We start from the raw sequence: 22,821 nt of genomic DNA on the forward strand, positions 1-22,821 counted from the left end.
TGCCAGAGTCGAATATACAGACTTTGTAATTTCACATCTAAAAGGCTGAGTAATTTAAATCTCAGGATGGGTGGTTGGTAATTAAAATCATAACTGTTGCCACAGCAATTCTTAGTAACAGAACCATTAAGACTGAGTTTAGATCCTAAAAAATGACAGGTGTCATTGGACAAAATCTCTAGCAAAACAGACATACACTAATCTTCCTCTAAATGGGCTACTGTGTTTTTTTCCCCATAAATTTCTACCAGTCCCTCTAAAAATGAATAGCAGCCTAGATCCTGGTGATAGACAATAGCAAGTATATTTACAAAGAGCTTGAGGCTCCATCGCTCATTATAACATGTTAATATGTAAGAATTACACTACATACATGACATTTTAAAACTTACATTAAGCAGGCATAGATGGGTTATTTTTACTGTAAAGGCTGATCAAGGAAGATACCCTGGGTTTGGTAGATCTCTTTGAGGACCAGCAATACTGTGTCTTCAGACTCCCTATAAAGAAAAAAATTATATTGAGAAAAGGAACTAACATTTGTGCCAAATGTTTTACATATATTATCTCATTTAATCCATACAACCATTTTGCAAGTTTATTTTTCACTTTTGCAAAGAAATGAGATTCAGAGGTAATGTAATTGGCAGTGGTTTGGAAGGTGACCTAGCAAAGAACTCTGGCATTAAATCTAGTAATATAAAAAAGCTAGTAAGAAAGGCCAGGTGCGGTGGCTCACGCCTGTAATCCTAACACTCTGGGAGGCTGAGGTGAACAAGTCACTACAGGTCTGGAGTTTGAGCTAGCCTGGCCAACATGGTGAAACCTTGTCTCCACTAAAAATACAAAAACTAGGGCCAGGCACGGTGGCTCACGCCTGTAATCCCAGCACTTTGGGAGGCCGAGGTGGTTGGATCACGAGGCCAGGAGTTCGAGACCAACCTGGCCAATATGGTGAAACCCCGTCTCTACTAAAAATACAAAAATTAGCAGGGTGTGGTGGTACGCACCTGTAGTCCCAGCTACCGGGGAGACTGAGGTAGAAAAATCGCTTGAACGTGGGAGGCGGAGGTTGCAGTGAGCCGAGATCATGCCACTGCACTCTAGCCTGGGCGATAGGTGAGACTCCCTCTAAAAAAAAAAAAAAAACTAGCCAGGCATGGCAGCATGTGCCTATAGTCCTAGCTATTCATGAGGCTGAGGCAGGAGAATTGCTTGAACCCAGGAGGCGAAGGTTGCAGTGAGCCGAAGGTTGCAGAGAGCCACTGCACTTCAGCCTGGGCCACAGAGTGAGACTCTGTCTCAAAAAAAAAAAAAAAAAAACAAAGAGGCCAGTAAGAAATAACCAAGAATTGTTCCTTTTCCACAGAGATCATTCTAGAGACACTACTGAAGAGTTATCCAGTTGGTCACCTTAATTTTTAAAATATTATGCACTTTTTGGAAAAGGTAATACAATCATAAGGTTCCAAATTCCAAAAATATAATAAAGTAATGAAGTCTCCCTCCCACCTTTGTTCCTCAACCACCACCAGTTCCCATCTTCTGACAACCAGTGTTATCAATTTCTCATGCATTTTCCAGATATTATTCTATGTATGCACAAGCAATTACTTACATCCACAGTTCATAACGAAATTTGATTTAAAAAGATTAACATTCATGAGGGACTGCCTTAAGGATATAAGGCTCTAATTCTTCTAGATCTGTGGTTCAACATTTATGGAGTCATGCATTCTTTTGAGAATCTAATGAAATTATGGATTTCTCCCCAGAAAGGATCACATTGCAACCACAATTATAAATGTGTATTTCACTGGATTCATAGACTTCCCTCATCTCCCACAAACTCATAGACACAGACCCCAGCTTAAGAAATTCCTGTATCAACAAGTGGGAATTAGCTCTATCAGATATTAAAATGGTACATAAATAAGCAAATCAATAAATAAGAAGTTGAGAAATAGTCCCATTTATGTATAGGAATTTAATTAAGTGGCCATGCACGGTGGCTCACACCTATAATCCTAACATTCTGGGAGGTTGAGGCAGGTGGATCACCTGAGGTCAGGAGTTCGAGACCAGCCTGGCCAACATAGTGAAACCCCATCTCTACCAAAACTACAAAAACTAGCTGGGCATGGTGGCGCATGCCTATAGTCCCAGCTACTCAAGAAGCTGAGGCAGGAACATCATTTGAACCCAGAAGGCAGAGGTTGCAGTGAGCCAAGATCATACTACTGCACTTCAGCCTGGGTGACATAGCAAGACTCTGTCTCAGAAAAAAAACCAAAGAATTTAATTAAGTTAGAATCTCAAATCTATTAATAGTGTTGAGACATGTGGGGAAAAAAGGACCTGAATCTGAATCAGATTTATATGTAAAAATGAGATGATAAAATATTAGAATAGCCAGGCATGGTGTTGCACACCTGCAGTCCCAACTACTCAGGAGGCCAAGGAAAGAGGATTGCTTGAGCCCAGGAATTCAAGGGCCTAGTGCACTAAGATCATGCCTGTGAAAAGCCACTGCATTCCAGCCTGGGCAATATAGCAAGATCCTGTTTCTTAAAAAAAGAAAAAATAAATAAATACATATATATATATATGAATATACTGTGTTGGCTGGGTACGGTGGCCCATGCCTATAATCCCAGCACTTCGGGAGGCCGAGGTGGGTGGATCGCTGGAGTTTGAGACCAGCCTGACCAACATGGTGAAACCCTGTCTCTACTAAAAAGACAAAATTAGCCAGGTGTGGTGGTACACACCTGTAATCCTGGCTACTTGGGAGGCTGAGGCAGGAGAATCACTTGAACCTGGGAGGCAGAGGTTGCAATGAGCCAAGATCACACCACTGCACTCCAGCCTGGGCGACAGGGTGAGACTCCATCTCAAAAAACAAAAACAAACAAACAAGCAAAAACTGTGGTAAGAATTTTTTTAGAAAGTCAGGAAGATCTTTCTGAGTATGACACAAATTCCAGAAACTAAAAAGCAAATGTCAACACATTATATTACATAAAAATAAAAATTTTGACCGGACACAGTGGCTCACGCCTATATCCCCACACTTTGGGAGGCAGGTGCAGGTGGATCACCTGAGGTCAGGAGTTCAAGACCAGCCTGGCCAACATGGTGAAACCCCACCTCTACTAACAATACAAAAATTTTAGCTAGGCATGGTGGCGCATGCCTGTAATCCCAGCTACTCAGGAAGCTGAGGTACAAGAATCGCTTGAACCTGGGAGGCAGAGGTTGCAGTGAGCCAAGATCATACCACAGCAGTCCAGCCTGGGCAACAGAGTGAGACTCCTTCTCAAAAAAAAAAAAAAAAAAAAAAAAGTTGTTGGCCAGATATGGTGGCTTACACCTGTAATCCCAACACTTTGGGAAGCAAAGTGGGAGGATCACTGGAGCCCAGGAGTTCAAGACCAGCCTGGGCAGCATGGCAAAACCCCATTTCCACAAAAAAATTTTAAAAATGAGCTGGGCATGGTGGTACACACCTGTGGTCCTAGCTACTCCCAGCTGCTCGGGAGGCTGAGATGGGAGGATGGCATGAGTCCAAGGTCGAGGCTGCAGTGAGCTATAATCACACCACTGCACTCCAGCCTGGGTGATAAATAGAGGGAGACTCTCTCACAAAAAAAAAAAAAAAATTCTGATGCAGAGCAAATGAAAACTCTCAAACACTGCTGATGGAGATGTAAACTGCTGGTGGCAAAACAGTTCGGCAGTTTCTTTCAAAGATACACCTCCATGTAGCATCCACCCATTCCATTCCTATTTACCCAAGAATATGTGCAGGTCAAGTCTTATAGAACGTTCCTAGCAGCTTTATTTGTTAATAGCCCAAAACTGGAAACTATCAACAGGTGAATGGATAAACTGTGATGTATCAATATAATGGAATACTACTTAGCAATAAAAAGGAACAACCTATTGATACACACAACATGGATTACGTCTATAATCCCAACAGCTTGGGGGGCCAAAGCAAGAGGACTGCTTGAGGCCAGGAGTTTGACACCAGCAGGGGTAACATAGTGAGACCCCATCTCTATGAAAATAAATTAAAAGAAAAAAATTAGGCCCAGTGGCACATGCCTGCAGTCCCAGCTTCTCAGGAAGCTGAGATGGGAGGATCCCTTGAGCCTAAGAGGATCCCTTGAGCCCAGAGATCTAGGCAACAGTGAGCCATGATTGTGTCACTGCACTCCAGCCTGGATGACAGAACAAGACTCTGTCTCAAAAAAAAAAAAAAAACAGCTAAATGCCAAACAGCAAAAGTATATACTGTAGGATTCCAAATACAAGTCATAAGCAAACTACAGTGACAGATCAGTGGCTCCCTGGAAATGAGGAGAGAGGAAAAGAAGGAAGGGATTACAAAAGGCACAAGGAAACTTTTGAGAGTGATGAATATGTTGATTATAGTGACGGCTTCACAGGTGTATACATGTCAAAACTCATCAAATGTGTATTCTTTTAATATGTGCAGTATATTGTACATTTTTCACCCAACAAATTGGCAAAGATTTAAAATTATTAAAACTGTTGGAAAAGCTGTGGAGAAACACACACTTTCATACATTATTGCTGGGAATATAAAAAGGTACAACCTCTTATTTGGCAATATTTATCAAATTTTACAAATGTGTATACCCTTTATGCCATTGATTCCGATTTGAAGTATTTTACATTACAGATATACTCATGAGTAGGTGAAATGACATGAACAAGGTGTGTGCAAAAGAAAAGGAAAGCTGAAAGTCCAAGAGTAGAGGACGGCTTAAATAAATTATGGTGTATTTAGACAATGGAAGACTATGTAGCTAAAAAAAATGAGGAAACTACATATAATAGGTTAAAAAATGCCAAGATATACTAGTAGAAAAAACAAGGCACAGAACATTGTCTTTAATATGACACTATTTATATTTTTAAAAGAAGGGAAAGAATATATTAATATACATATATTTATTATGGAGGCATAAAATGGATGGCTAGAAGATATTTTACAGTAGCTGTATATGGGGAAGAAACTAGTTGCAAGGAACAAAATTAAAAAGAAGCTTTTCATTATTTTTCTTTCTTTGAATTTCAAACCATATGAATGTGCTGCCCACACAAAAATATTAAAAGAACGCTTCTTTCTTTTCTATCAAGCCAGATCACCAGAGATCATTCTTAGCATTATTTTAGTCCCTTACAAGATTGCTTTTAATGAACTGCACTTTGATTTTATGTCATGGCCTCTACTGTATTTATTACATACAAATGATAGTGATTGCATCAGATAATTCCTTATCAGAATTCAAGAGAAAAATTCTTCTTAGGACCTTTGAGCTTGCCTTTTTTTTTTTTTTTTGAGATGCAGTCTCACTCTGTCACCCAGGCTGGAGTGCAGTGGCACGATCTCGCCTCACTGCAACCTCTGCCTCCCAGGTTCAAGCAATTCTCCTGTCTCAGCCTCCCTAGTAGCTGGAACTACAGGCATGCACCACCACACCTGACTAATTGTATCTTTGGTAGAGACGGGATTTCGCCATGTTGGCCACTTTCATTTTTAAATGGTCTGAGCTTTCATTTTTAAAACACTTATCTCTGACCCACCTTATTTTCTTTGCTTTATTTTTATGAAAACTTCTTCAGGGATTAATTTGTATTCTTTTATACTATTCTTTTTTTCAGACATGGTCTCGCTCTGTCACCCAGGCTAGGGTGCAGTGGCACCATCATGGCTCACTGCAGCCTTCAACTCCTGGCCTCAAGCAATCCTCCTTCCTCAGCCTCCCAAAGTGCTGGGATTGTAGGCATGAGCCACCATATCCGGCCTGAATTTCAATAACCACATTAATCCATTCTACAATCCATCAGGTAACCAATTATATTTAATAATAATTCTTCCCAGACGTGGTAGCTGATGCCTGTAATTCCAGCACTTTGGGAGGCGGAGACGGATTGATTGCTTGAAGTTTGAGACCAGCCTGGGCAACACGGCGAAACCCTGTCTCTACAAAAATTAGCTGGGCATGGTGGTGCACAACGGTCATCCTACTTATTAGGGAGACTGAGGTGGGAGGATCACTTGAGCCCAGGAGGTCAAGGCTGCAGTGAACTATGAGCATGCCACTGCACTCCAGCCTGAGTGACACAGCAAGACCCTGTCTCAAATAATAAAATAAAATAATAATTAATTCTGTCATATTATAATGACAGTAATATTTGTTCCAGTTCATTCATGTGCACCTAAATGGCCAAAAGACACATTTTTAACACGAAGCTAATTGAATTTATGGTTGTTGGCATCATTAGCCTCATCCATGTTCTACCCAGCTGCAAAATAAAGTAACAGTGTGTTTAAACCAGATTCTTGAAATGACATGAAATGACATGATTGTGCTTGTGCTGTCTAAATGAGAAGTCATTTTAATCCCAAAGGCACACAGGTCTTCTTTTTTGAAACAGGGTCTTGCTCTCTCACCCAGGCTAGAGTACAGTGGTGTGATCATGGCTCACTGTGGCCTCAAACTCCTAGGCTCAAGCGAGCCTTTTGCCTCAGCCTCCCAAGTAACTGGGACTGTAAGTGCATACCACCATGCCCAGCTAATTTAGTTTTTGTAGAGATGAGGTCTTGCTATGTTGCCCAGGCCGGTCTCAAACTCCTGAACTCAAGCAATCGTCCACCTTAGCCTCCCGAAGTGCTGAGATTATAAGCCTGAGCCAATGCACCTGGCCTATCCTCCTTTTTCTACATCTATCAAATATCTATGAAACAGGTAAATAAACAAAACAAACAAAAATAAACAACATTTACCAGTAGCACAGATGGCTTTGTAAAGCAAATAAATACTCATTAAAACTTTCAATAGGCTTCTCCTGTAGCACATAGTCAATGCGTTGGCCTCCATTCAGCATCCCCACATTGATAGGCAGGACTTCTTCTTTATCTGCCACAGAGGTCTCTTCTGGGTTAACATCTGGATATGGAAGAACCATAATAAGAATCTAAAACCTTTGGCCTTCAGGGTTATCATGTTAACTTCTCCTCATACTCCAAGTTTACCGCAGAGAGTAAACTGTTCTCTCTCTCTGTTCAGAGAGCTCTCTCCCATCTTCCTCCTCTCAATCTCCTTCAAGTTCCTTCTCAGGTCACAGTAATTTTGTCCAATCCCCTTTTCTGCTTTTGCGCAACACATCTCATTACCTATACCATTGATAGCTAGGTCATTTGCCTTGGGTTTGCCTTTAGTTTATAGTTGAAAACTAAAGCAAAATAATGCAATATTAACTATGAAATTAAATGTTAAATTAAATTAACTATGAAAAACACCACACCATGGCATCCCTCTTATCTGGCATTGTGTACAGTGTCACTGACCACTAGGCTTCTCTGAAGTTGATTCAGGTTCTGCTTCAGTTTCTTCTGCCGCTTCTGAAACTTGTAAGGCAGGGTATGGAGCTCTGGTAAAAGACTTCCAGGCCATCCGCAGCGAACCAAGCAAGTTGTTCTTAAGGTCCATACTCATTCTGGTCAAGCCCTCTCTCAGTTCTGAAACATATAAATAAAGAACATTAAATGACTTACAAAGAGTTTAGGGTCCAACACAGCTGAACAGAGTGAATGATGCCCTTTGCACTGGCCAAAAGGTCTAGAATTATCAAGTTCTATGCTCAGACTTACCTAAGTGCATCCGCTTCCTGCCTTTATGATGTGGGATCAGCATTGGCTCAAATTCCACTCCTGGGACCACCATTGGTTCAATCCTATAGGCCACAGGATCAAACTACATAGAAAAAACAAGAGCTACATTTACCTCTGCTGAGTACAGTCTGGAAACTATGTAACTTTTTTTTTTTTTTTTTTTTTTTTGAGATGAGGTCTCGCTCTGTCACCCAGGCTGGAGTGCAGTGGTGCAATCATGGCTGAGGTACACTCCAGCCTGGGTGACAGAGCAAGACCCTGTTTCAAAAAAAAAAAAAAAAAAATCAATACCTGAGGTAGCCTTCAACTCCTGGGCTCAAGCAATCCTCCTGCCTCGAATTCCCAAAGTGCTGGGATTACAGGCATGAGCCACCATGCACAACCAGAACTATATATGTTAAGCAAGAATAATCATAAGTTCATTTAAAAAAATGTACAGCTCTGTTCCATCACTTCTAAATCAATACTATTATAAGTTGTCTCATTGCTAGAGAATGGAATAGGAAAAAAAAATCAACACAACAGAAAATCCTATGTTCTTTAACAATAAGCCCTGTTATTTAGGTAAAACCACAATAGCTATACAATGCTTACAGGGTGATAAATATTGAAGAAACCTTTGCACGTCGGAAATCTGTAGTTGGGATCAATTCTTTTTAGTCCTCGGACAGTAAGGAACATTCCAATGGGAGATCCAAAGGCAAAGAATATTTCTGGTTTATAGATGAGCCGGGGATATTTCACAGACACCTCAAAGGAGGAAAATAAAAGCATCTCTCATTAATAACAAAAGTTACATCTGTTTCTACCATACCAATAGCAGGCGGTAAAATGATCAAAGAGAATTAGTTACCTGCCCAATGCCAACATCCAGATAATCACCATTTCTAGCATTACTGCTACTGCAGAACTCAGATTCTTTGGGGATGTTTGCCCCTGAAGCAGGCTGCAGGGTTGGTCTATTAATACCCTAAAGAATAAAAAATAGTTATGTGGAGAAGCTGGGCATGGCAGCACGCACCTGCAGTCCCAGCTACTCAGGACCCTGAGGTAGGTAGGAGGATTGTTTAAGCCCATGAGTGCAAGTCCAACCTGGGCAACATAGTCTCTATTTAAAAAAAAAAAATTATGAGGAGCTACTATATAGTAAAAGTACAGACAAAGGATTATATAGTTTTCTACTGGTTTGAAAGGACCCTTAGGAAAGTTCTGAAATGGCAGCCAAAAATTCTAGGAAGATTTCCTCAGAAAACAAGATTAAATTATTGCCTTAAATTGTTAACTGACATTCTTACATGCTCTAAAATGATGAAAGTCATACATAGCCATTTTGGCAGCAGTTGAAACTTTAGGCAACAATCATAAGAGAAAACAATAGCAGGGTATGTGGGAAGATAATGCTAAGGACTGCTAGAGTTCTATGAAGTGCTGTGCCTCTGTAATCAAGTAGGATGTCAATGGGCTGGGCCAAGAACTGAGTCTTTAAAAAGAACTGAGCCAGGCCGGGCGCGGTGGCTCAAGTCTGTAATCCCAGCACTTTGGGAGGCCAAGACGGGCGGATCACAAGGCCAGGAGATCGAGACCATCCTGGCTAACACGGTGAAACCCCGTCTCTACTAAAAAATACAAAAAACTAGCTGGGCGAGGTGGTAGGCGCCTGTAGTTCCAGCTACTCGGGAGGCTGAGGCAGGAGAATGGCGTAAACCCGGGAGGCAGAGCTTGCAGTGAGCTGAGATCTGGCCACTGCACCCCAGCTTGGGCGACAGAGCCAGACTCTGTCTCAAAAAAAAAAAAAAAAAAAAAGAACTGAGCCACCTGCTAAAAAGTTGGAAAAGAACTACCTACTGGCCGGGCATGGTGGCTCATGCCTGTATCCCCACCACTTTGGCAGGCTGAGGTGGGCGGATCACTTGAGGTCAGGAGCTTAAGACCAGCCTGGCCAACATGGTGAAACCCCATACTAAAAATACAAAAATTAGCTGGGTGTGGTGTCGCACACCTGTAATCCCAGCTACTTGGGAGGCTGAAGCAGGAGAATCACTTGAACTCAGGAGGCGGACGTTGCAAGTGAGCCAAGATTGTGCAACGAGCGAGACTCCGTCTCAAAAAAAAAGAAAGAAAAGAAAAGAAAAGGACTAGCTAATAAGACATGGAGGAGAAATTCAGTGACCAGAAGAACTGAATGTGGAAGTACTGTTACAACATAGGTAAACCTTGAGAACATTATGCTAAGTGAAAGAAACCAGTCACATGGCTCAAAAGGTCACATATTGTATGATTCCATTTATACGGAATGTCCAAAATAAGCAAATCTGTAGAAACAGAAAGTAGACTAGTGGTTGACTCTAATTAGTGGTTGACTCCCTGGGGGCAGGGAGCAATGAGGAGCGACAGCAAATAGGTATGGGGTTTCCCTAAAGGAGAATGAAAATGTGCTGAAATTGGATAGTGGTAATGGTTATAAAACTCTATGAATATACTAAAAACCATTAAATTGTAAACTTTAAAAGGGGGAATTTTATGGTATGTGATGTGAATTATATATTGGTAAAGCTCTCATGAAAAGAAAAAAAAGCAAAAAAATAAATAAATAAATGGAAGGAGAATTCCAGAGGAAAGAAGACTTCTGAAGCTAATGACACTTTTAAGGACATAAAAAAAGACGGGCCAGGAGCGGTTATTCATGTCTGTAATCCCAGCACTTTGAGAGGCTGAGGCAAGTGGGTCACCTGAGGTCAGGAGTTCAAGACCAGCCTGGCCAACATAGTTAAACCCCATCTCTACTAAAAATACAAAAAGTTAGCTGGGCATGGTGGTGCGCACCTGGAATCCCAGCTACTCAAGAGGATGAAGCAGGAGAATCGCTTGAACCCAGGAGGTGGAGGTTGCAGTGAGCTGAGATCACCCACTGTATTCCACCCCAGGCAACAGAGCGAGATTTCATTTCAAGAGAAAAAAAGAAAAAAAAGAAAAAGAAAAAAAAAAAGGATGTAAAAAAGAAAATGTGTTTAATTTCTAGAAAGAGAGCCAAAGATTGGCCAGGCGCAGGTGGCGAGCACCTGTAGTCCCAGCTACTCAGGAGGCTGAGGCAAAAGAATCGCTTGAACCTGGGAGGCAGAGGTTGCAATGAGCTGGCATCACACCACTGCACTCCAGCCTCAGTGACAGAGCAAGACTCCGTCTCAAAAAAAAAAAAAAAAAAGAGCCAAAGATCCATTACCAAAAAACTGCTTGACTTCCCAGAATAAACATCCCGCAAAACACAAGGATACACTATGGACATCAAAGAATTGCTTGGTCCAACAAGCTGTATTAGGCACATACCGTTGCGTTTTTTCTGGTACTGAAATAGTTTAATATCTTCTTTCTTGGTCCTAAAGGAATTCCCATTTCCTGAAGATCTCGGTCTGTACATAAAGCCTATGCACAGAAAACCAAGTCTTTCTTATTTCTAGACAAAAGAAAATCAATCCTGTCCCCTAAGAGGATTAAGACCTAGGCACTCTGTTGCTGCCTGTCTCTCTAGTAGTAAAACATCATATAATAACTTCCAGAAAAAAGGACCTGTTTTATTCATGAAACACCCTAAAAAAGAATAGAAAATATCAATACTTATAATATCAACGTTACAATAATACAGACAACATTGTGTTATTGTAAAAAAAAAAAAAAAAAACAAACCCCAGAGAGGTTGGGTATGTAAGGACTTCAGGACATAAAAATCTTCCTTGATTTCTATACTGACTTAGATGTCACATGCCTGAGAAGGATTATACTCCTGCTCATGAATGCAAGCATTGAGAACATACAGCAAACACACAAGTACGCAACAGACTAACAATGAAGATCTCAAGTGTCACTCATCTTTTTTTTTTTGTTTTTGAGACGGAGTCTTGCTCTGTCGCTCAGGCTGGAGTGCAGTGGCACGATCTCAGCTCACTGCAACCTCCACCTCCTAGGTTCAAGCGATTTTCCTGCCTCAGCCTCCCAAGTAGCTGGGATTACAGGTGCCTGCCACCAGGCCCAGCTAATTTCTTGGTATTTTTAGTAGACGCAGGGTTTCACCATGTTGACCAGGCTGGTCTCGAACTCCTGACCTCGTGATCCGCCCACCTCGGCCTCCCAAAGTGCTGGGATTACAGGTGTGAGCCACCATACCTGGCCAACTGTCACTCATTAGGGAAGCCTTCCTGCACCTTCTGAGACCAGGTTAATTCTTACAATACGGTGTACTTTCCCTACTTAGTTCTTATTGTAATTGCAATGATGTGTGTGATTATTTAATATGTGTCTTCCCCAGTAAACTATAAACACTATGAGGTCAGGGATCATATGTCTTATTTACCAGTCTATCCGGTACTTGGTATAGTAAGCATTTTCTAAATATCTGTTACATGAGTGAATGTATCACAAACCAGAAAAAGGCCAAACAAAAGTGGAAAAAACAAAAAACAAATAAACAAGCTGGCTGGGCACCGTGGCTCACACATGTAATTCCAGCACTTTGGGAGGCAAAGGTGGGTGGATCATGGGGTCAGGAATTCCAGACCAGCCTGGCCAAGAGACCAGCTTGGCCAACATGGTGAAACCCCGTCTCTACTAAAAATACAAAAATTAGCCAGACATGGTGGCGGGCACCTGTAATCCCAGCTACTCAGGAGGCTGAGGCAGAAGAACTGCTTGAACCCCAGAGACAGAGGCTGCAGTGAGCTGAAGATCACACCATTGAACTCCAGCCTGGGCAAGAGTGAGACTCCAACTCAAAAAATAAATAAATAAAAAATAAACAAGCAAATAACAGTAGAGCTCTTGAAAGTACAATAGAAAATTAGAGTTGGAATAGCTAATGGTTATTTATTTGTTTGTTCTTGCACTCATGTTTTCTATGAGACGTACTGGTTAGTCTGCTCCACTGCTCTATGAATATCAATATGGCCATCTGAACTTTGAACTTCGAACAAGGCAAAGGTCACTTGATATGATAAAAAGCAAATAAATAATGCTAAGGAACATTAATGATAAAGTATTTATGACTAAAAAGTGTCTAAAGGGTATGCACTTAGTAAACATGATGAACAATAAAAATACTGAAAATGGCTTGGCATAAAGTTTTAAAAGATTATTTTTACCAGAGCTTCCTTATCTACTTTCTCCTTCTCAAAGATATCAAAGAATTCAGAGAGCTGAAGTTTCTTCAAATCTTCCTCTAGTGTAGGTGTATCTCCTTGATCCATTACAATATTTAGCGAATCCTAAAAATTAAATTATAAAGCTCATATTTTCAAAATTCATTTAGTTTCCTTTATACTATTTTGCAATAAAGAAATACATAGATTTCCACAGCAATGTATCTTAACTTTAACAAACTGTCATTTATGCAAGATATAAATTAAGAGGTTCCAAGGTTTTGCGACTTCAATTGAAAATATGTTTTTAAAGAAATGAGTAAAATATTCATCATCATTAACAAACATTTGCTGAATTTTAAGGGAGCTCGGTGCTTAAGAAATTAGGAAAATGGTGCTCAAGAAATAAAACAGTCTAGACTGGGCATGGTGGGTCACGCCTGTAATCCCAGCACTTTGGGAGGCCGAGGTGGGCAGATCACAAGGTCAGGAGTTCAAGACCAGCCTGACCAACATGGTGAAACCCCAACCCTACTAAAGATACAAAAATTAGCAGGCTGTGGTAGCGTGTGCCTGTAATCCCAGCTACTGGGGAGGCTGAGGCAGGAGAATCATTTGAACCCTGGAGGCGGAGGTTGCAGTGAGCCAAGATCGTGCCACTGCATTGCATTCCAGCCTGAGCGACAGAACGAGACTATCTCCAAAAAAAAAAAAAAAAAAAAGAAATAGAAATAAAACAGTCTAAGACAAAAGCTCTGCTCTGGAGGAACTCATGGTCCAACAGGAGAAATAGGTACCAAATCAATCCTATAGATGATACATGGTTATAAGAATTTTTACTAAAAATGTTTAAACATCAAGTTCCCCAATACTTTCTAACAGAGTTTCTATAAATCATATCAATTTGTAGCCAATTCATTCATTTGTTCATATGCAAACTTCATTTAGCTCAATGATTCCGTAACTCAGCAGTGCATATTTTTGAGACAGAGTCTCACTCTGTCACCCAGGCTGCAAGGCAGTGGCACGATCTCTGCTCACTGCAACCTCCACCTCCCAGGTTCAAGCGATTTTCCTGCCTCAGCCTCCCAAGTAGCTGGGATTACAGGCACACACCACCATGCCCAGCTAATTTTTGTATTTTTAGTACAGATGGGGTTTCACCATGTTGGCCAAGTTGGTCTTGAACTCCTGACCTAAGGTGATCCACCAGCCTCAGCCTCCCAAAGTGCTGGGATTATAGGCATGAGCCACCACACTTGACCAGCAGTGCATGTTCACAAAAGAAAATAAGATAGACTAAACAATTATTATTTGTAGAAGCATATTATTATCTTGCTTCTATAATCCAAGAATGACAGAGATAATTAAAAGTCTGTTAAAATGGAAATAAGTGTAAACGTAATGTCATGACATGAAACTAAACTCAGCTAAAAACAAAAAATAAGTCTAAAATCTATAAATCCTTACTAAAGAAAACTACAAGAAAACCTAGCTGAACATCTAAATTACCTTTTCACTGTCAATATCCCCCAAAGAATCTTTCTGATTTGTTAGGATATCAAACAATATAAGCGAACCTATAAGTAAAATAGAAGAAGGGACAATTTCTAAGCATTAGCACTAAATGGCTGTCTGTTATACAAAAAAGTCATAAGCCAATTACACATGTAAGCAAATCTACACAGCAAGAAGTCTTTCTTTCCAATTTACCACCACCCTTCCAACCCCTTCCAAATTTCTTGATCAGAGACCACTTCCAGACCTCTGAATTTCCTACTGATAAAAGACACTGTGCTTCAAAAACAGGTGTCTTTAAAATGTGATAGTCTTCTCTGGTCACACAGAATTCATTTTGTTACCTAAACTATGACCAGCAATGGATACACCCCCTTTGAAATCAGGGTTCCTCTGCAGAAAAAGTGTGTATATTCGGTTCATTTCAGAAGCAACTGTGTCCACAATAGTCTGACAGTAGGTGGGGCTATTGTAGAAGAAGACATCCAGAATTGTGTCATTGGTGAAGTGCCTGAGGCGGTTAATGCTGGGCAGGGTTATTCGCTGCAGATCTCTGAAAAAAGGAAAAATAATTTAAGCAGGAAACCTAAATACATTTAATAGCCACTTCCAATTTTAAGCCTTCAAGCTTAGACTTAAACATTTTATAAGAAACAATTGTCGATTTATAGGAAAAAACAAAAAGAGGACAAAGGAACATGTGTAATGAAGCCAGAGGGATGTGATCAGCAAAATTCAGAAAATATGAAACCCTACAAGTCAAACCCATTTCTTCCATACATAAACTACAAGAAAACAATAGATGTAGACAGAGGTAAGTGGTAATCAAGAAATTAAGAGACTTTTTTTTTTTTTTTGAGATGGAGTCTCGTTCTGTTGCCCAGGCCGGAGGGCAGTGGCACAATCTCAGCTCACTGTAACCTCCACCTCCCAGGTTCAAGCGATTCTCCTGCCTCAGTCTCCCAAGTAGCTGGGATTACAGGCACCTGCCACCAGGCCCGGCTAATTTCTTGGTATTTTTACTAGAGACAGGGTTTCACCATGTTGACCAAGCTGGTCTCGAACTCATAGCAATTGCAGGCATGTGCCACCATGCCCAGCTAATTTTTGTAGTTTTAGTAGTGACGGGGTTTTGTCATGTTGGCCAGGCTGGTCTCAAACTCCTGACCTCAGATGATCCACCTGCTTTGGCCTCCCAAAGTGCTGGGATTACAGGCATGAGCCACTATGCCCAGCCCAAGAGAGACTTATAATAAAAGATATATCAACTAATTGCAATGTATGGACTTATTTGGATCCCAGTTTAAAATGTGTTTGTAATTATATAAATATGTATATAAAAATTAACGTGTATATATAATTAATGTATATAAAAATATGTATATAAAATATAATAGACAACTGGAAATTTGAACACTGACTAGGTATTTTATGACATTAAGAAATTTTTAAGTGTGATAATAGTGTTATGGTTATACATTTTTTTTTTTTTTTTTGAGACGGAGTCTTGCTCTGTAGCCCGGGCTGGAGTGCAGTGGCCGGATCTCAGCTCACTGCAAGCTCCGCCTCCCGGGTTTACGCCATTCTCCTGCCTCAGCCTCCGGAGTAGCTGGGACTACAGGCGCCCGCCACCTCGCCCGGCTAGTTTTTTGTATTTTTAGTAGAGACGGGGTTTCACCGTGTTAGCCAGGATGGTCTCGATCTCCTGACCTCGTGATCCGCCCGTCTCGGCCTCCCAAAGTGCTGGGATTACAGGCTTGAGCCACCGCGCCCGGCCGGTTATACATTTTTTAAGTCCTTTAAAATACACTGTTCAGGGCCGGGTGTGGTGGCTCACACCTGTAATCCCAGCACTTTGGGAGGCTGAGGCGGGCAGATCACGAGGTCCAAAGTTTGAGACCAGTCTGTCCAACAGAGTGAAACCCCGTCTCTACTAAAAATACAAAAAATTAGCGGGGTGTGGTGATGTGTACCTGTAATCCCAGCTATTTGGAAGGCTGAGGTTGGAGAATCACATGAACCCAGGAGGTGGAAGATGAGGTGAGCTGAAATCGCACCACTGCACTCCAGCCCAGGCAACAGTGCAAGACTCCGTCTCAAAAAAAAAAAAAAAAAAAAAATACTGTTTAGGCTGGCGCAGTAGCTCACACCTGTAATCCCAGCACTTTGGAAGGCTGAGGCGGGTAGATCACGAGGTCAGAAGTTTGAGACCGGCCTGGCCAATATAGTGAAACCCTGTCTCTACTAAGAAATACAAAAATTAGCTGGGGGTTGTGGCACATGCCTGTAATTCCAGCTACCTGGGAGGCTGAGGCAGGAGAATTGCTAGAACCCAGGAGGCAGAGGTTGCAGTGAGCTGAGATCATGCCACTGCACTCCAACCTGGGTGATAGAGTGACACTCCATCTCAAAAATAAAATAAAATAAAAAATAAATTATACTGTTCAGGCCAGGCACTGTGGCTCACACCTGCAATCCCAGCACTTTAGGAGGCCAAGGCAGACAGATTGCTTGAGCCCAGGAGTTCAAAACCAGCTTGGCCAACATGTTAAAAGCCCAACTCCACAAAAAATAGAAAAATCAGCTGGATCAGGCTAGGCACGGTGGCTCACGCCTATAATCCCAGCACTTTGGGAGGCCAAGACGGGCAGATCACCTGAGGTCAGGAGTTTGAGACCAGCCTGACCAACGTGGAGAAACCTCGTCTCTACCAAAAATAGAAAATTAGCCGGGCGTGGTGGCGCATGCCTGTAATCCCAGCTACTCGGGAGTCTGAGGCTGGGAATTGCTTGAACCCGGGAGGCAGAGGTTGCGGTGAGCTGAGATCACAACACTGTACTCCAGCCTAGACAAGAGCGAAACTCCATCTCAAAAAAAAAAAAAAAAAAAAAGGAAAAAAATCAGCTGCGAGTGGTGCCACATGCCTGTAGTCCCAGCAGTACTTGGGAGGCTGGGGTGTGAGGATAACCTGAGCCCGAGGAGATCCAGGCTGCAGTGAGCTGTGATCACACCACTGCACTCCAAAAAAAAAAAAAAAGATACAAACTGAAACATTTACAGATGAAATTACAGGATGTCTAAGATAAAAACCATATGGCATGAAAGGGCAGTAGATAGGGTATGAAGATACAGATGAGGCAGAACCAGCCATGTGTTGAGGCTTGTTGGGGCTGGGTAATCAGTACACAAGGATTCATCATATATACAATTTCTGTGAACAAAATTATCTCTAATAAAAAAAGTTTTCTAAAAAGACAAAACAAAAAATGTAAAAGGCTTTTCCTGGAATTCTCAGCAGTAAGGTTTCTTGATTACATGTCAAACGATAAAGAGCTCCCTCTCTCAATGCACAATTTCTAAAAGCAGAAAAAGGTGTGAGTGCCAGGTGCCAAAAGCAAATAGAATTTGTATCTGGCAGAGGAAGACCACATTGACAAAATCTAATAACCAGTTAAAGGTTTCTTAAAATTCCCAGAAAGATTCAAGTATACAACTACTTCTGCAATTTATAAGGGCTATGCCCTTAGTAACCTGTTAGCATTTGCTCAAATATTAAAGAATCCGAACCCCACCACAATGAAGTGTTTGGCAAATGAATATACCCAAATCATAGTGTACTGAGAACTGAGACACAGAATCAGAAAAGCCATTTCTGAGACCAGCATGGTCAGCTCATGAAACAATGCTGACTACTTCCTGCATCTCCTGGTTCTATTCTAGAACTATATTAGAAACACACTACTTGCTGGAGAGCCCCATATCCTCAATTTAAGCAACCTTCTCTGTCATTACCATAAAATTTACAAACAAAACTAATGGGCTTGTACCTTAAGAAACCCGTCACTTCAAAGTCACTGTACCAATTATTCCCTAAGTTATAAATGCTAATAGTTTAATGTTTGAGAAATCCTCCCTTTTTTCTAAATTTGGACAAATATTATTTAAATATAATAACAAAAGGAATAACAAAATACTTTGTACATCTTGGGGTATGCATGGCTTTTGACATCTGAAAATGGAAATGGTTATACACTATGGGAAGATAGCAACATTTGGCTTTAATGCTAAAGATACAATGAAGCTGTAATAGTAAATACTAGTGAGCCAGTAAAACATACTGAAGATACACACAGCTCTCTACTCCTAACCAGGGTTAATTAAACCAAGGGACTGATCAGTATTTAATAGCATATCTCTAAGAAATTTTAAATATTCAGCCAGCTATAGCATAAAAATGTCCCCAAGCATAGCAATGATCAGAAAATACATTATTATCACAGCTAACAACTCAAAGGTATTAAGTATTACTCACACATCCACACCAGTAGAATGCAAAGGACTGTGCCAATTGACTGGAAGAAATTCTACCCTCCCAATCTGCTGATTTTCTTGGGCTTTCTTAAAATGTGTCTGTAGCAAGTTCAAGGAAACACTGCGAAAATCATTAACTGGAAAAGAAAATTAACTTATGCATCAACAATGAAGTAACAAATCTGTAGAATCTGGATGCAACAAATCATGTAATTATACTCTAACTACATTTGCACAGAACACATACTGACTTCTGTCAAAAATAAAGTGGTATTCAGGAAAAATTATGAATGCATATAGGAAAAGATGTTTCTTTAATAACTTTTTTTTTTTTTGAGATGGAGTACTGCTCTATAATCCAAGCTAGAGTGCAATGCCGAGATCTCACCTCACTGCAGCCTCCACCTACCCGGTTTGAGCAATTCTCCTGCCTCAGCCTCTCGAGGATCTGGGATTACAGGCGCATACCACCACACCCAGCTAATTTTTGTATTTTTAGTAGAGATGGGTTTTGCCCTGTTGGCCAGGCTGGTCTTGAACTCCTGACCTTAGGTGATCTGCCTGCCTTGGCCTCCCAAAGTGCTGGGATTACAGGTGTGAGCCACCACACCTGGCCTAACAACTTGCTTTTACCGTACAAAATATTTCATCAAAAGAAGGCTAACTTCAGGCCAAGAGCAGTGGCTCATGCCTGTAATCCCAGCACTTTGCGGGGCCAAGGTGGGTGGATCGTATGAGGCCGGGAGTTTGAGACCAGCCTGGCCAACATGGTGAAACCCCATCTACTAACAATACAAAAATTAGCCAGGCATGGTGATGTGCACCTGTAATCCCAGCTACTCAGGAGGCTGAGGCAGGATAATCACTTGAACCCAGGAGGCAGAGGTTGCAGTGAGCTGAGATTACGTCACTACACTCCAGCCTGGGCAAGAGAGCAAAACTCTGTCTCAGGAAAAAAAAATAGTATATTTAAAAACAAAAAAAAAAGGAACATGAAAAAAAAGAAGGTTAACTTCAAAACGTCAGCATCATGGGAACTGTTACAATTTTTTTTTTTTTTAATCACATGACAATACAACAACAGTCTTGCAGTTGAATTCCTATCCTAACTTCCTGGTTCTTATAAATAGCACCACCCAATACTTTAAAGAAAAAAAATACGGCCGGGCGCGGTGGCTCAAGCCTGTAATCCCAGCACTTTGGGAGGCCGAGGCGGGCGGATCACAAGGTCAGGAGATCGAGACCACAGTGAAACCCCGTCTCTACTAAAAATACAAAAAATTAGCCGGGCGCGGTGGCGGGCGCCTGTAGTCCCAGCTACTCGGGAGGCTGAGGCAGGAGAATGGCGTGAACCCGGGAGGCGGAGCTTGCAGTGAGCTGAGATCCGGCCACTGCACTCCAGCCTGGGCGACAGAGCGAGACTCCGTCTCAAAAAAAAAAAAAAAAAAAAGAAAAGAAAAAAAATACACTGTTGTTTGAAATTCGTATCACATCAATCTCAACCTTCCACAATACAATTCTAGTTTATGTTTAGAACCATTAGCCAATAGAATAAGACACCCTAATTGGAATAATTAAACTTTGAATACTATCAGGTTTTAGAAGACACTTTTTGTTTTTTTTTTTTTGAGACACAGTGTCACTCTGTTGCCCAAGCTGGAGTGCAGTGGCCCGATCTTGGCTCACTGAAACCTCCACCCTCCCAGTTCAAGCGATTCTGTTGCCTCAGCCTCCCGAGTAGCTGGGATTACAGGTGCCTGCCACCGTGCCTGGCTAATTTTTGTATTTTTAGTAGAGACGGGGTTTTGCCATCTTGGCCAGGCTGGTCTTGAACTCCTGACCTCGTGATCGACCCGCCTCGGCCTCCCAAAGTGCTGGGATTACAGGTGTGAGCCACTACGCCCAGCCTAGAGGACACCTTTCAAAATCTAGTTATACTAATGACTTAAATCCTCCAATTACAATATCAAAGGTTTATCACAGTATGAATTACAAAAATGATTGATGCTTCTGTTATTCATTAAACTCTATCATCTTTATGTTCCCTGTAAATTTGAAATGGTTAGAAATAGGACTATCACATCATAAAACAATTTTATAGGGATTAACTGCTTGTTCATTCAAGTTAGTTAAGAGTATAAACTATTAGCCCCAGGAATTTCCTAGCACTTCAGGTCTAAGCTGAGAAGCTTTACTACCTTGCCACCTGTCTTTAACTCTCTAAATCCTCTTATGCAGCTAAGACAACAGACCAAAGACAAGGCTTTATCTCAGCTCACAAGAGCACTGATTAATATTCTCTCACATGCTTTGCAAACCTACCACACTGTACAATGCTTCGAAAGCGGAGATCACAAGCTGGTCCAATCCCATGGACTACAAAAACCAAGTGATCTATTTGTAAAGGTTCTCCTATAAATGAAATTAAAAAGAAAATTATTCTGTATAATTAGTCATGTATTCTAATACCACTCATCATGAAAAGGTTATAAATATGAGCAAGTTAAAAGATGAACAGATAATTTAAAAGATATAAAACAGACCTTTAAGTACGTAGCAAAAATACACTGATTTTACTTGGTTTCTAATTTATCTTGAAATAAATCTGCAAAATTTTTTTCAGGATTTTTTTCTTTTTTTCTGAGCTCTGAAAAAGAAAACTTGGCTGGGTGCGGTGGCTCATGCCAAAAAAAAAAAAAAAGTTCTTTTTTTTTTTTCAGGTTTTTTTTTTTTGGTTTGAGACCGAGTCTCGCTCTGTCACCCAGGCTGAAGTGCAGTGGTGTGATCTCAGCTAGCTGCAACCTCCGCCTCCCGGGTTTAAGTGATTCTCCTGCCTCAGCCTCCCGAGTAGCTGGGACTACAGGCATACACCACCACGCCTGGCTAATTTTTTGTATTTTTAGTAGAGACAGGGTTTCAATGGGTTAGCCAGGATGATCTCGATCTCCTGACCCGCCTGCCTCGGCCACCCAAAGTGCTGGGATTACAGCCCTGAGCCAACACACCTGGCCTTTTTTCAGTTTTTAAAAACTTTTTTTTTTTTTGAGACAGAGTCTCACTCTGTCACCTAGGCTGGAGTGCAGTGGCATGATAAACACTCATTCCAGCCTCAACCTTCTGGGCTCGAGTGATCCTCCTGTCTCAGCCTCCAAATTAGCTGAGACTACAGACCTGTGCTACCATGCCCAGTTAATTTTTGTATTTTTTGTAGAAATGGGGTTTCACCATATTGCCCAGGCTGGTCTCGAACTCCTGGGCTCAAGTGATCCTTCTGCCTTGGCCTCCCCAAGTGCTGGGATTACAGGTGTGAGCCACCATGCCCAGCCTGGTTTTTAAAACTTTTTATTTTTAAGTAACTAGAAATGTACAGAAAACTAGAAAGCATAATACAGACACTCCCACGTACTTTTTACAGACATTCAGCTTTTTAACAATTACATTTGCTTTATGATTCTTTGTGTGTGTACACACACACACACATTTATTTTTCTGAATCATTAGAGAGCAGGCTACATACATCATGAATAGTATTGCCAAATTTTACCCATCCTACCATATGTGCTAAGCAGTTTTAAAAGATATTTTTACATCTATTAAGATTCTTAGACAAAGTGATGCTAATCTCAACTTGGAATAAACCCATATGATTAAAGATGATTTTTAAACCTTGAGGTAATCTAAATCCACAGAAAAAGGTCAAAATTTAAGGAGTAAACAAATACATCATAAGGTAAGAAAAAATAAATGGTTAACATTACCACAATGAATGTCAACAGAGATGTTCTCAACTCCTCTCTTCACAGTTCTTGGTCGACCCTGCTCCGTGGGTGCTGAACCCCAATCATCAGATCCTGCAACTGGCTGGTAATGCACCATAAGCTTAAACAGAACAGATCAGAGAAATAAAAATATTCTACAACACAATCATCTCTATACAATGCAGTTTTAAGTGTAGAATGATGTCTTTCAAACCACGCAGTCAAATGTGAACTGGAGTTTTGATATGCAACTCGTACAGCTTAAAATGAGAACCCTGAAAATATATTAGGCTAATGGATTTGTCAATAGTGCCCTTCTACATGGAAGACATGCTCACATAATATGTCAGTGATTTTCTTGTTCTACAGTGGCATAATTTTCCCTAAGAAAATTATT

The 22,821-nt window shown here is 41.0% G+C and overlaps 1 protein-coding gene and 1 long non-coding RNA gene across 11 annotated transcripts in view; one reads left to right on the forward strand and one right to left on the reverse strand.

Moving 5' to 3' along the window:
- The window catches only part of LOC105476571 (DDHD domain containing 2), a 50,488-nt gene that overhangs the window by 21,495 nt on the left and 6,172 nt on the right, over window positions 1–22,821 (reverse strand). For 6 of the 10 annotated variants that reach the window (XR_011607087.1, XR_011607088.1, XM_011732643.3 and 3 more), the window contains exons 5-17: window positions 22,425–22,545; window positions 20,989–21,078; window positions 18,668–18,803; window positions 14,700–14,908; window positions 14,350–14,417; window positions 12,841–12,963; window positions 11,036–11,131; window positions 8,565–8,681; window positions 8,306–8,461; window positions 7,691–7,793; window positions 7,388–7,558; window positions 6,824–6,986; window positions 393–500 (exon numbers count right to left, since the gene is read on the reverse strand). Coding sequence is in view for 8 of the 10 variants with exons in the window: in XM_011732643.3 (XP_011730945.2) it covers window positions 419–500; window positions 6,824–6,986; window positions 7,388–7,558; window positions 7,691–7,793; window positions 8,306–8,461; window positions 8,565–8,681; window positions 11,036–11,131; window positions 12,841–12,963; window positions 14,350–14,417; window positions 14,700–14,908; window positions 18,668–18,803; window positions 20,989–21,078; window positions 22,425–22,545 (1,635 nt within the window). In the remaining 2 variants the exon portion in view is untranslated. Of the gene's footprint in view, window positions 1–392; window positions 501–6,823; window positions 6,987–7,387; window positions 7,559–7,690; window positions 7,794–8,305; window positions 8,462–8,564; window positions 8,682–11,035; window positions 11,132–12,840; window positions 12,964–14,349; window positions 14,418–14,699; window positions 14,909–18,667; window positions 18,804–20,988; window positions 21,079–22,424; window positions 22,546–22,821 lie in introns of those variants that run through there. The other 4 variants (XM_011732645.3, XM_011732646.3, XM_024791151.2 and 1 more) reach the window with 4 other exon arrangements.
- Window positions 5,743–22,590, forward strand: LOC139355869 (uncharacterized). The gene is made up of 2 exons (XR_011607090.1): window positions 5,743–5,883; window positions 22,470–22,590. It is a non-coding gene; the product is annotated as an uncharacterized lncRNA (long non-coding RNA).

Source organism: Macaca nemestrina, chromosome 8 (assembly GCF_043159975.1).
Source record: "Macaca nemestrina isolate mMacNem1 chromosome 8, mMacNem.hap1, whole genome shotgun sequence".
Taxonomy (NCBI): domain Eukaryota; kingdom Metazoa; phylum Chordata; class Mammalia; order Primates; family Cercopithecidae; genus Macaca; species Macaca nemestrina.